Source organism: Carlito syrichta, unplaced genomic scaffold, assembly GCF_000164805.1.
Source record: "Carlito syrichta isolate Samal-C Ts95f unplaced genomic scaffold, Tarsius_syrichta-2.0.1 Scaffold305070, whole genome shotgun sequence".
NCBI classification, from domain to species: domain Eukaryota; kingdom Metazoa; phylum Chordata; class Mammalia; order Primates; family Tarsiidae; genus Carlito; species Carlito syrichta.
Genome location: NW_007249166.1, coordinates 287,857 through 302,507, shown reverse-complemented (window position 1 = coordinate 302,507; position 14,651 = coordinate 287,857). Strand labels below are relative to the sequence as shown.

The 14,651-nt window shown below is 40.9% G+C and overlaps 1 protein-coding gene across 1 annotated transcript in view; it reads right to left on the bottom strand.

The window, feature by feature from the left end:
* CFAP43 (cilia and flagella associated protein 43) overlaps positions 1–14,651 on the bottom strand; it is a 136,255-nt gene that overhangs the window by 71,623 nt on the left and 49,981 nt on the right. Inside the window, exons 14-16 of the mRNA XM_008061089.2 lie at positions 10,123–10,295; positions 9,087–9,236; positions 127–257 (exon numbers count right to left, since the gene is read on the bottom strand). Coding sequence (XP_008059280.1) covers positions 127–257; positions 9,087–9,236; positions 10,123–10,295 — 454 coding nt within the window. The remainder of the gene's footprint in view (positions 1–126; positions 258–9,086; positions 9,237–10,122; positions 10,296–14,651) is intronic.

Below are 14,651 nucleotides of genomic sequence, written 5' to 3'. Positions count from 1 at the left end.
TTGTGATCTGTGAGTATAACAAACTTTCTTTTTACTGGCAGTTGTCTCCTGGTATATTGGCTTTGCTGTACTTAAGTAATAATAAAACTGTACCATATGGAGTTGCTTACTGCATAGTGTACGTACTTCCATTTCAGGTAGACAAGGGTGCCATCATCTCTCCCATTCACCAGAATGTCTTGTCCATCCATTGAAATCCTCATTGACTGAATTCCATGTCCCTGGTGAGAATGGCTTCGACACCGAGCAAATGTTTCCTCAATAGTTTTAGGAAAAAAAGTGGAGAAATTATAAATGCAGTTCTATCACATGATTTTCTAATGGGGTTATATGAACTTTTGCCTGTTAATAAATTCTTTCCAATTTGCTAACAGCATTTTAGGTGGTGTGGAAATAGCCTCATGGTAATACAAAGTTTTTAAGATTCCTAATATAAACCACACTCACCAATTCTGACTTATTCTCCAACTATCTCTGTGTAGTATAGAAGGAAAGGGATTATTATCAACAACTTCTAATCAGAAATCAGACACAGAGAAGTGAATGAGATGCAAAAGGCTACAAAACTAGGAGAAGAGCCTTAAGAAGGGAGAGACACCTCCAAGAACCAGACAAGTTCCATTTATGTACAAAGCAGCTAGAATGTGATGAGAGAGGGTGAAGGGCACTGAGTAGAATGGAAGACAACCTGAATGTTAATGAAACCAGTTAATTACAACCCATACATAACACATCACCAATTTAATACGTAGGGCAACAGGTAAAACTCCTTGACTAAAAACCAAGGTCTCCGTGTAACACTAGTACTAAACCATGATGCCTTTTTTTACTGTAACTTTTTGAATACGCAATATATTCAGATGGTTCAAAATTCAAAAACCATAAAAGAGTATGTCACAAAATCTTCCTGTTTCCATGCCCTAATACCTTCAATAGCAAACAATATAATTTGTACCTTCAATATCTTTTCAAGTATTTTAGTGCATATAGAAATACATTTTTCTACAAATAAACATTTTTTCTAACACAAATGATAACATAATACATATGTTACTCGCCTTGCTTTTCCCCTTAACAATCAGTATATCTTGGAGTTCTTTCTATATTGTTACATAAAATTTTCCTCATTCTGTATTACAACTGTATAATAGTCCATATTTTATTTATGTACTTATTATGTACCTTTATTTATTTATTTATTCATAAAACTAAAAGTTCATTTTAATTTTATTTTATGTAAAAAATTTTTAACTTTTAATTTTTTTATTTTAAAGATGTGGGATAAAATTCAGGGTTAGGTATACAAATGTTCATTATGCAGGTACCATTGTTGATGAGGTGTGGCCCTCCTTCCCCAGGCAAACTCCCACTACTGCCAATCCCGCTTCCCTGTCTCCCCCCCCACCCCAGCAGTTTCCTGCTACTGCTAATCCTTTTCTTATAGTATTAGGATAATTGTTCAAGGTCTGCTTATGAGTGAGAATATATGATACTCAGTTCTTTGTTTCTGTGAAAGATTACTCAGTATTACTCTAAGTCCATCCAGGTTGCTATGAAGTTCATTATTTTGTTCTTCTTTATGGCTACGTAATATTCCATCATGCATATGTATCACATTTTTTTAAATCCAGTCCTCTTTTGATGGGCAGCATGGTTGGTTCCATGTTCTTGCTACTATAAACAATGCCACAATAAACATATGTGTGCAGGTAACTTCTTTATAGTGTGATTTGAGTCCTCCAGGGTACATTCCCAGTAGAGGGATTGCGGGGTCATATGGAAAGTTAATTTTTTCATCTTTTAGAAATCGCCACACTGTTTTCCACAGAGGCTGTACTAGTTTACACTCCCACGAACAGTGTAGAAATGCTCTCTTTTCACCACATCCTCTCCAGCATCTGTTTTTGTTTTTGTTTTTTTGAGTTATTGATGATAACCATCTTGACTGGAGTTAGATGATATCTCAGTGTAGTTTTAATTTGCATTTCTTTGATGACTAGTGAGGCTGAGCATTTTTCATGTATCTGTTGGCTGCTTGTATGTCTTCTTTTGAGAAGTATCTATTAATATCTTTTGCCCACTTTGTAATGGGGCTGTTTGTTTTTTTCTTTTTGGCATGTTTGAGTTCCTTGTAGATCCTAGATGTTAGGCCTTTTGTCAGACATACAGTTGGCAAATATTTTTTTCCCATGCTCTAGGCTGTCTCTCTGCTCTCTTGATGGTTTCTTTGGCTTTGCAGAAGCTAGTCAGTTTGATGAGGTCCCACTTGTCTATCTTATCTTTTGTGGCATGGGCACTTGGGGTTTTGATCAGGAATTGGTTGCCAGTTCCAATTTTCATAAGGGTGTCTCCTGCATTTTCTAAGGTTCTTATAGTTTGAGGTTTTACATTTAGGTCTTTGATCCATTTAGAGCTGATTTTTGTGTATGGGGAGAGGTAGGAATCTTGTTTAAATCTTCTGCCTGTGGTCAGCCAGTTTTCCCAGTACCATTTACTGAATAGGTTCTCCTCTCCCCAGTTGTTGATGGTGGAGGCTTGTCAAAGATGAGTTGGTTAAGAAATTGAGGTTTTGTTTCTGGAATCTCTATCATGTTCCATTGGTCTATATGCCTGTTTTTGTACCAGTACCAGGCTGTCTTGATTATTGTAGCTTTATAATAGAGTTTAAAGTCTGGGAATGTGGTATCTCCTGTTTTGTTTTATTGCTGAAGATTGTTTTTGCAATTCATGGTCATTTATGTTTCCATATGAATTCCTGTATTGTTGTTTCCAGTTTTGAGAAGAACGCTGCTGATAATTTAATGGGTATTGCATTAAATCTGTAGATTGCCTTGGGTAGGATGGACATCTTAACAATGTTGAGTCTTCTAATCCATGAGCATGGAATATTTTTCCATTTGTTTGTGACATCTTTGATTTCTTTAAGCAGTGTTTTGTAGTATTCATTGGAAAAGTCTTTCACATCTCTGGTTAGGAAGATGCCAAGGTATTTCATTTTTTTTTCTGGCTATTGTGAATGGATTGTTCTTTTTATTTGGGTTTCTGTTTGTTTGTTGGTGGTGTATAGAAATGTGATTATCTTTTGCACATTGATTTTATACCCTGAGACTTCACCAAAGTCCTTTATCAGTGCAAGGAGGTTTTTGACAGATTCTCTTGGATTTTCAAGGTATAGAATAATGTCGTCTGCAAAGAGGGATAACTTGACTTCCTCTTTTCCTATTTGGATACTCCAATCTCCTTTTCTTGTCTGGTTGCTCTAGCTAGGACTTCCAAAACTATGTTGAAAAGGAGGGGTAAGAGTGGCCATCCTTGTCTTGTTCTGGTTTTCAAGGGAAATAGTTCCAATTTCTGTCTGTTTAGCAGTATGCTGGCTTTGGGTTTCTCGTAGATGGCTCTTACTATTTTGAGGTATGTTTCATCTATGCCTAGATGTTTGAGAGTTTTTATCAAGAAGAGGTGCTGAATTTTGTCAAAAGCTTTTTCCATGTAATGATATAATCACGTGGTTTTTGTTTTTACATCTGTTGATGTATTTAATTACATTTATGGATTTACAAATGTTGAACCAACCCTGCATCCCGGGGATGAAGGCTACTTGGTCATGCTGGATGATTTTTGAGATGTTTTGTTGAATTCAATTTGCAAGGATCTTGTTGAGCATTTTAGTATCTATGTTCTTTAAGGATATTGGCCTGTAGTTCTCTTTCTTTGTTGGATCTACCTGGTTTGGGTATCAATGTGATGTTAGCTTCGTAAAATGATTTGGGTAGAGTTCCATCTATCTCTATTGCCTGGAATACCTTCAGCAGGAATGGTATCAGTTCCTCCTTAGATGTTTTGTAGAATTCTGCTGGAAAGCCATTTGGTTCAGGGTTTTTTGTTTTGTTTTGTTTTGTTTTGTTTATGTAGGTAGTTTTCTTATGACATAGTCAGTTCCCTGGATTGTTATTGGTCTATTAAGTGTCTTGATTTCTTCTTGTTTCAACTTGGGGAGGTTTTGTGATGTCAGAAAGCCCTCCATTTCCTTTAGATTTTCTAGTTTGTTTCCATATAAGTGTGCATAGTAGTCTCTGATAATCTTTTTCATTTCTTCAGGGTCAGTTGTGACTTGATCTTTTGCATTTCTGATTGCATTTATTTGGGCTTTTTCCTCTCTTTTTCTTGGTCAGTCTAGCTAGGGGACCATCAATCTTGTTTAATCTTTCAAAGAACCAGCTTTTTGTTTCATTGATTTTTTGTATTATCTTGTTGTCTTCTATGTCCTGAATTTGGGCTTTTATTTTGGTGATCTGGATTCTTCTGCTGAAATTAGGGTTTTGGTGGTCTTGCTTTTCCAGCTACCTTAGGTGATTTGTTAGGCTGTTAATTTGTGCCCTTTCCATTTTCTCCATGTGTGTTTGCAGAGATACGAGTTACTTCTTTCATGGCATCCCAGAGATTTTGATAAGACGTTTCTTCATTTTCATTTGTTTCCAGGTATCTTTTAATCTCTGTTTTGATTTCCATATTGACCCAGGAGTTGCTTAGCATCATGCTGTTTAGTGTTTTGGGGAAACTTTGTGGGTTTTGGGGAAATTTTGTTGGTGTAAATATTTATTTTTATTCCACTGTGGTCTGAGAAGGTGCATGGCAGAATTTCAATCTTATGAAATTTGTTTTGCTTTATTTATGGCCAAGGATGTGGTCGATCTTAGAGTACTTTCCATGTGGTGATGAGTAGAATGTATATTCCATGGTTGTTGGGTGGAGTGTTCTCCAGGTATCAATTAAGTCCATTTGGTCAAGTGTCACATGGAGGTTCTGAATCTCCTCATTGATTTTTTGTCTTGATGATCTGTCTAGGGTTGTGAGTGGGGTATTAAAGTCCCCAGCTATGATAGTGTTAGAGTCAATATCTTTTTAAAGTTTATGTAGAAGTTGCTTGATGAAAGTTAGTGCTCTTATGTTGGGTGTATATATGTTTAGGATGGATATTTCTTGATGAATTGAACCTTTTATCATTATGTAATGACCTTCTGTATCTTTTTAAATTTTTGATAGCTTAAAGGGTATTTTGTCTGATATTAAGATCACAACTGGTTTCTTTTGTGTTCCGTTCACCTGAAATTTTGTTTCCCATCCTCTTCTTTGAGTCTGTGTCTTTTCTGGTGAGATGAGTCTCTTGGAGATAATATATTGTTGCCTCATGATATTTGATCCATTTTGCCATTCTATGTCAGTGGTACATTTAGTCCATTCATATTCAGGCTAATTTTTGAAATGTGAGTTTATCCCTGTCATGAGGTTCTTAAAGAGTTTGATGTTGTTGTTGGTGTTTGTTGTCCTCTTTTGATTTCTGGGTTGATTCATGTGTGTTTTCAATCTTTTTCCTCCATTCTTGTTAAGGGCATTGTCATTCTTTTTTTCCTTTCTTCTGTGTTTAATACTTTCTTAAGTGTTTCTTAAGTGTTTCTGGTCTGGAGGCAATGTAAGCTCTTAGGGATTGCATGTCTGGGAAAGATTTTAATTTTCTATTGCTGATGAAGCTTAGATTAGCTGGGTAGGTAATGCTGTGATTCAGAATCTATCTACAGATCCCAGTTTCTGCTGACAGGTGTGTGGGCCTACTGGAACCCACTTCCCACTGTCTTACAATCTGTCCATGCAGTGGGGGTGTAGGTTTGCTTCCTGAAGGCAAAATGAAGTAAGGGAAAGAAAAGAATGGAAAAGGAAGGGAGTGGTGATAGGAAGGTGGAAAGAGAAGGTAAGAGGGAAAACAGACAGACGTACCAACTAATTCTTGGTTGAAATTGTTTATCTTTGAGAACTTTGAAGATTGGGCTCCCAGCTCTCCTAGCCTGAAGTGTTTCTGTAGATAAATCTGCTACTATTCTAATTGGTCTTCCCTGGTAGGCAGTCAGACCTTTTTCTCTTGTTGCCTTTAGGATTTTTTATTTTTTATTTGTGTAGGCAAATTACTATGAGGCTAGGAGTTGGTCTTCTCATTTCTTGTCTTGCAGGGGTTCTCTGAGTCTCTTGTGTTTGAATGGTTGCATCACTGATGAGATGAGGGAAATTTTCTTGGATAATTTCATAGAATGTTTGTTCCAGGGTGGTCTCTGTCTCTCTGCCTCAGGAAGTCCAATTATTCTTAGGTTCGACCTCTTAAAATATCACTCATCTCTTGAAGGTTTTGTTCTGCCTTTTAAAGCTTCTTTTCTATGTTTTTGACAGTTTGGGTTAGTTCCATACTTTGGTCCTCAAGCTCTGAGATTCTTTCTTCTGCTTGACTAATTCTGCTTTCCATGTTTATCAGTTTGTTATTTATTTCATTCACAGTATTCTTTATTGCTGTTATCTCAGTTATCAACTTCCTCCTATTTTCCTCTTGTCTCTCCTTAATTCTTTTTAATTTCTCTATTAAAGTCTTTATATCTGGGTTTGTAGTTTGAGACCAGTCATTCTGGGGGCTCTTCATTGTTTGCGTTCTGAAGTCTGTATTCTCAGTGTCTGACCTCCTGGGGGTCTGTGTAAGACCCATATTCTTCGTTTGGTTTTTCTTCATTTGTGTAGATTTTCCTCCCTCCCCCCTTTTTAAAAACTCTTCTTTAATTCTGTTGTTGAGGGAGGGGGGAGGAGGTAGCTTTTACTTCTGTTTGCTCAATCTCCTAAACTTCCTTATGTGGATCCTCTGACTTTGTTCAATTCTGAAGCTGGACTGTGGGTTGAGGGCTGTACTTTTTTGTGATTTTGAGATTTAATTGAGGGGGTATTTGTGATTCAGAATCTATCTGCAGATCCCAATATCTGCTGACAGGTGTGTGGACCTCCTGGACCCCACTTCCCACTGCCTTACAATCTGTCCATGCAGTGGGGGTGTAGGTTTGCTTACTGAAAGCAAAATGAGGTAAGGGAAAGGAAAAGAATGGAAAAGGGAAGGGAATGGTGATAGGAAGGTGGAGAGAGAAGAGTAAGAGAGAAAACAGATGGATATACCAACTAACAAATAAAAAGAGACACAAGGACAGAAAAGATTTTTAAAAACTAAAATGTATAGACAACCATACAAACACACAAACCAACAGAAACACCCCTGTTGATACCTCCCTCAAAAATATACATACACAAACAGGAAGTCTAAAAAAAACAGCAATAGAATAACAGGAACAAAGCAAGTATGAGAAAGTAATTAAAAACATAAAGAGAGAAAAAAACGAAAGCAAAACAAACAAAAATGAGCAAAACAAACAGACAAAAAAACCAAAACATTGTCTGAGGTCATTCATTTAAGTCCAACTTCCTTTCAGCTCTGATCTCCAGCCCCTCCCCTCTACTCTCAGCGCAGGCTGATAGGATTGCTCCCAGCGTGGGTCAAATGCCCCAGGCCTACTGCAGGAGGACAGTGGATCAGATCTGGACTCACTGGGCTTGCTGCCTGTCAAGTCTGCCACTCTATCTGACGTGTCTGTGTCCGATCCAGAAAGGGGGAGGGATGTCTGTCTCTCTGAGTTTGATGAGATTACCTCTAGGTCCCAAGTTGGAGGCTGAGTGGAGCTGGGCTAGGCAATGCAGGTCTCTACCTGGTCCCAGGACAAAGAAAGTGGCTCCAGTTGATCTTTCCTCAGTGGTGGAGCTTCTCTCTTGGGCTCTTTTAATCCTCTCTCTCCACCAATCAGACCTAGGGGGGTTCCAGCTGCTTTGCAGTTGCAGGTGATGGTGTGGGCTAAGTACTAGGTGATGAGAATCAGCTGTATTGGGCAGGTTTTTCTCAGGAGAGTCCTGAGAACAGCAGAGGATCCTGCACGCTGGCGGTTCCAATCTCAGGGTGGTGGGAGGTTGTAGTCTCCTCTTAAGGAGAGCCCTAGTACATGAGCCCTCAGATGGACTTTCACTCACCCTCTGACACATGCTCATTCTTGCAGAGAGTCTTTATGGACATGGGTTTTTGTGGAGACTCTCACAGTTCGACCTGTTCCATAGTCATCTTGCTGGAAGTCTCCCCATTATTTATTTAACCATGCTTCTGTCGATGAACATTATATTGCTTTTACAAACAGTGCTTCCATGAATAACCTCATGCATGAGGTGATTTTCATGTGAGCATAGGTAACAGAATTATTCAGGACAACTCTTGCCTTGTCTTGCCATTCTTAGTTGTACCGTACTTTACAACTCATTTGAATAATACATGGTGCAATAGAGTTTACAAAACTTTCACTTAAAAATAATCTTTAAGAGATTAAAAATGTTGCCTGTATAGTAATATCACTTTTTCCCAGTTGTATTCCAAATATGCTTTCTTCTAGAGGTGAGCAAAATGTGTCAGAATGTGCACAACCAGGGGTCCAGCTTGTCCTACAGCAAGAGGGAGTATGTCACACGAGTGTGTGGGGTAGAAAACTGGATAAGAGCCACTGACCAATCAAATTATACTGATGACCAGTACAACTCATTCTCAAAACCTAGAAAAGGATTTCCCACCTTTTTGGGAGAAGCAACTCTTTTCATTCACTTTCTCAGAGGTCTGAGGGCAATGAAAATCAGAAACGTCAGGAATGGTGGTGACACTGAAGTCTGCAAGTGATGGAGGAAGACTAAGTAAGAGCCACACCTTGCTCCCTTCTGCTCTTCTAGCATCACATGAAGTGTCCAGTGAAGCAGGAGCAACCAACCCAGAGGCTCTCCAAGCCAGGAAGATAGCATGTTTGCACAGCAACTCACTATTTCCAAAGTAGTTTTTGCATCAGCCCTCTCATCAGGCTCTCACAGGGCAAGAGCATGGGAGGCTTCCCTAATTCAACAGGTGAGCAAGAAACTCAGTGGTGCTCCATGTATTTCCAAAACACAAAACTAGCTGATGATCAAGCTGGGTTAGTACTCATTCATGATACCCTGCTCAGTGCTCATTATTTGCTTGGAGTCTCCTCCCTTAGAGATTCCTACCTTTTAACATAAAAACACCCATACAACTGTTAAAGTCATTAATACCAACCATAGTTAAAAATAAAGCTGAGTCAATTTACTTAAGAGTTTTAATTCCTTTTCTAAGGGCCTTTGTTCAATATGAGATCAATATATACCTCCATTTCTTTTTCAGAGCTTACCAAAGTATAAGCATCTCGGATACACAGAATTCCACATCTAGCTATTGTTACAAGCCACAATCCATGTGAAGATAGATAGAGCATTCCAGGTCCATAATGTCTGCTTTGCATTTTTTGGTGTGGTTTAAGAATGCAAACACCATGGTGTTCCTGCCAATAAAAGAAAGGATCATATGAGCAGTACCTTCTGGTTTGCAGATGCACATGCATATACAATAAGATTCAAATCTGCAAGCATTGTCATTGTAAATAAACTGAGAAAGGATAAAGTGGGCACCTGTGTTTGTCTGGAATACCTTCCTGTACACTATTCCAGCCTGCCCTGCCCCACCTCTCTATATGGGCACTGCTCCCAAGATTGCACATGTCTCCAAGTCTAAATCTGACCAGTTCTTCAAGATGTAATTCAAATATTGCTTCCTCCATGAAACTTTCCTCCTTACTATGAACATTTCTTCCTTCTCTAAATTTCTGTGTCTAATTCTGGCTACTCTGGGAGAGAAGAGCTTTGATTAAAGAATTTAGAGAGAAAGGAAGGTAGGTACTACTGGGGCAGGAAGATAGGCACTAGTGGGAAACTGAATGGCCAAAAACAGCAAGCAGGAGGGCGCTGGGCCAGTATGTGCAACAGGAGGTGACACAATATGGGAGAACTTTGAAGAAAGAGTGATGAGAGGATGCCAGAAACATAGTTTAATTACTTTTTTGCAATTTTGCTTAGGATGCAAGTACAAAGTTCCATTGAAAGTTATCTACCTTGTAGCAGATTTTCCAACGTTAGATTGTTCTTTAGGCAATAATATTGTGTCATCTGCCTATTTATCTGACAAGTATGATATATGTGGCACAGTGTAAGGGTGCTCAAATATGTTTTATGATGGGTTACCAAATAACACTAATGTATCTAATTCAGTGAAATTATGTTACTATAACAGAGTTATTCTGTTAAAGTAGTCAAGAGGATCAAGTCTAATTAGTTCACTGTTTTAATCTCAATTGCTAAAACAAATGATAGCATGCTTAAATTTTGGCATACTTGTTCAGGAAGAAGATAGCTACAGATGTATGGCACTTGATAACAGAAGCCATATATTTGTTTATTTTGAAAGTCCAAGACTGCAGAGGACAGCATGTGCTCTATCTCATACAGGTACTTATGAATGAATTCATCTCTCAGTCTCCCTCTTTCATCAGCAAGGGTTGCAGAAACTGTAAGATTTAGAAAAGAAGAGAAATCACTTACACCATATGTTGATTTCATTTTTAAAAATTATTATGAACAATTATGAAACACAAAACAAAATTGTAAATGCTAAACTAATATTTCAGAGGCTACTAGGTGATAAAAACAATTTTAAAACAACTTGTCTCCACTAGAAATATTTGAATATTGAATGATAGCTGAAGGGCACAGAGAATAGTCAGAAGGGTGTCCCCAAGATGGCGCTGCCACCCTAGACAACAAAGGCCCTAGGTTCTGGCTTCTTCACGCATGGTTCCCCTAGCACGCATCCAGTAATTTTCTATAATGTAGCTTTGTTGTACGTCCAATGGGCCTACAACATGGCGTCTGCCCACCTGCTCCCAGGCCGCTTCTCCAATAAACCTAGCGCTGCCCCTTCCAGTCACTGTCAGGCTAATAAATACAACCCTCTCCCTGCATAGCTCTCTCTCTCGCCCTCTCTCCCCCTCTCCTTTTCTCTCTCTCTCTCTCTCTCTCTCTCTCTCTCCCCTTCTCTCTCTCCCTCCCCAACCCCGCAGCCATAGACCCTTTCCCTTTTTCCCCTGTGGCCGCCACTTTAATAAATCTCTTGGTCTATAACAGGTGTGGAGTTGTCACTGGCGCCGAAGTCCTTTCATTGGTGCCGTGACTCAGATTGGGTGCTCCCTCGCCTCTGTGCGGGTGTATTCCCATGGGCGGGAGCCCCCACCCAGTGCCTGTGGCCACTCCAGCCCTCCTGGACCTCCCCACTGTTTTGAATGCGTGAGCTGCATCCACCAGCAGTTGTTGGATAGGTGAGTTCCCCAGACATGGAAGCTTAAAACTTGCCCGGGACCACCGGGGGAAACTAACCATTGATTGTCCAGCAGTCCCTCCGACCCCGGGGCGAGGGGGAATGCACCCCGCCTCGGCCTTCAGGGCCACAGCGGACCCTGAAGGCTTCCTCTTCTCCTTTATCTCTCTCAAACCCTGAAAACTCCCACAGCTGCCAGGCTGCAGCTAAAGGCTTTCTCTTCTTCTTTATCTCTCTCCCCCCCAAGGGTTCCCATGGCCGTCGGGCTGCAGCGGGCCCCAGGGGTCCCACGTCTGCTCACCCACAGTGGTTTCTCTCTCTCCCCCCACTTAAGGTTTCCCATGGTTGTCGGGCTGCAGCGGGCCCCAGGGGTCCCACGTCTGCTAACCCACAGTGGTTTCTCTCTCTCCTCCCCCTTAAGGGTTCCCATGGCCGTCGGGCTGCAGTGGGCCCCAGGGTTCCCACACCTGCTAACCCACAGCGGTTTCTATTTCTCCCCCCCTTAAGGACTCCCACGGCTGTCAGGCTGCAGCGGACCCCAGGGGTCCCACATCTGCTAGCCCACAGCGGATTCCGGAGGGCTCCCACATCTGTCGGGTGATAATGGACCTGGGAGGTCCCCACGTCTATTGCCCCACAGGAAACCCTATTCGACCAGCAGGAATTGCAAATACACTCCCTACCCGCCGCTCGGTCAAGTGCTCTCTGTCTGTTCCGAAAATTCCTAGCGCTAGATGCCTTGACCCCTTGGTTCTCCAGGAGAACCCAGTTGTGCCAAACCCCTGTGACGACAGGCTTTGCTACAGCCACACTTCTTGGGCAGTCGACTCTTTGGGGGATGCCCCGTTTAGTCCACCTGTCCCACCGTGGGAGGCTTGTCATCCCTGCCAGCCGATTCCCCCCTTAAATGCCTCTTAAACAATCTCACTACACTTTCTCTCTCTCCTGATATCAAGACCAAACGCCTAATTCACCTCTGCACACAGGACTGGCCAACATGTCCCTTAGACAACCAAAATCAGTGAGCCCCTCAGGGATCCCTAAATCCCGATATTATATGGGACTTATACAATTTCTGTGAGCATTCAAAACGGTGGGTAGAGATTCCCTACGTTCTGTCCTTTTCTCTCCTCCGTAAACACTCCCTCCACAGCTTCCCTCCCTCCCACTCTTTCACAGGCGTCCATGCCTCCTCCTCCAATCCCCTTTCCCCCACTGCAAGCACTGTAAGTCCCCTCCCTCCTCTCCCATCTCAGATTTCAATCCTGTGGAGGAGCCCCCTCCTTACAGACAGCTCAAGGCTCCCCCCGCCCCCACCATCTTCTTCAGCTCCACCCACTTCTCCAACAATTCAACCTCTGTGCCCTCCCCTTTCAATCACTCCCCAGTATAACCCTCCAATAACCCAATCCAAGGCCACACTGGTCGTCCTCGCTCCCCTCCATGAAGTAGTGGACGCAAAGGATATTGTTCAGGTGCATGTCCCCTTCTCTATCTCAGACCTCTCACAAATAGAAAAACGTCTTAAATCATACACAACTAATCCTGCCACCTCCCTCCTCTATCTCTAACTTTAACCCAGCAGATAAACCTTCTGTAGTCTGCTTTTGCTATTCCACTCTCCATCAGTTTCTCCTCCTTCTCACCCTCCACCTTTATTTGGAAAAAAAGGGCTGGCGTCTACGGCCGTGACACCTAACCCTGACCTTCAGTCTTTCTCTTTTACCTTCGGAGAAGGGGTCAGTGCCAAAGGCCACAGTACTTGACCCCAACCTCCAGCTTTCTTACCCCCCTCCCCTCACTGCTTGATAACCCCCTGGTGGCAGCCCTACAAGCTGAAATAAGTCACCACCCCCACATGTACTTAAAAAACCCATTCAACTTTCCACATGGCTTAATAGGTCTCTTCTCAAGGGGGTGGTTGGGACAAAAGGATGTTAAAAAAATTCTTCTTTGATAAATTTCTCTCAAGTTATATCTAAACTGGGACCATATCAACCTTCTTCCTAGACAAAAGTAAAGGGATCATGTAAATAAATCCTGTTAGCTAACTACAAAAAAGGTGTTAATAAACAGGCTAACTGGGACAGAATAAAAGAGGTTTTTCAAAGACCAGATAAAAATCCAGCAATATTTCTAAGTTGCCTCTCTGAGACATTGCAGCAATTTACTAATATTGATTTAAACTCTGTGGAGGGACAAACTCTTTTGGCTATGTATTTTATTTCCCAATCAGCACCAGATATTAGGCACAAACTCCAAAAATTAAAAAAGGGCCCACAAACCCCTCAATTAGAGCTATTAGACACAGCCTTTAAAATCTTTAACAACCAAGAGGAGGAAAGAATACAGGGCCACCAACATAAGCGGGAAGCACTTCAGCTTTTATCTACCACTTTAACAGAAAAAGCCACCACTGATAATCTTCCACCCCAGATGGTCAATTGCAGAAGGGGTACACAGCCCCCTTCCCAGGTTTGTTCCCGATGCCATCAAAATGGGCATATGGCCAAAGACTGCCAAGCCCTGCCCACCAGCAAAACCCTGTCCCAAATGCAAACAGCATGGACATTGGGCTCATGATTGCCTCATTTGCCCAGAAGGAGGAGAGCACATGGCCCAGAGGCTTGCTGCAATTAAGGGACACCAGGCATCTTACACGATCTCAGAAGGAAATCTCTTGGGCTTGCTCCAGTCAGATTGACTTGCCCCTAACTTGGTAGCCCCAATGTCTTCGGAACTAACTATTAAACCAACCAAGCCTAGGGTGGAAATATCAATAACTGGTGGGGTTATATCATTTGTTATTAATACGGGGCTACATGCTCAACTCTACTTAAATTCCTGGTCCACTCCTTCCTTCACCACTTTTGGTTGTGGGGGTACAGGGCATTATATCCAGGCTCCTCACTACACCATTACTTCCATGTGTTCTGGGAAATAAAATATTTCAGCACTCTCTCCTTATTATGCCAACGTGTCCAGCTCCATTATTGGAAAGGGACATTATGACAAAAATTAAAACTCATATTATTCTTTACCCTAAGCCATCACCACTGTGCTTTTTTCCTTTATATAACTTTGGATTCCCCTAATAGTTCTACATTAAATTCTATCTAAGCCCTTCCACTGCATATAAACTTATTGCTTTGGTTAGAACTCTAAGGTTAAAAAAAAAAAAGTAAAAAAGTTGTTGGTATAAGGTATGTTTTTAGTAAAAAAGGATAAAGGAAAAATATATAATTGTATAGGAAAAAATATTGTATAGTACATTTTTGTTCCATAATAGAATGGCTGGTTAAAGAAAGTATAGAACAAAAATAGAAGGTTTAAGCATGTCAAAAAATGATATGAGTTTATCGAACATGGTAGGTAAAAGTTAGTGAAAAAAAGTAAAAGAAATTCTGTAAACACTTGAGGCTACAAAAAAGGTTCCATAAATTTACCATTAATATTAATTACGCTAATGCTAGGCCTACATGCTACTCAAAGACCAGAACATGAGCTTCTTAATTAACAATCTTCAAAAAAATTTTCTCCTTTAAACAAC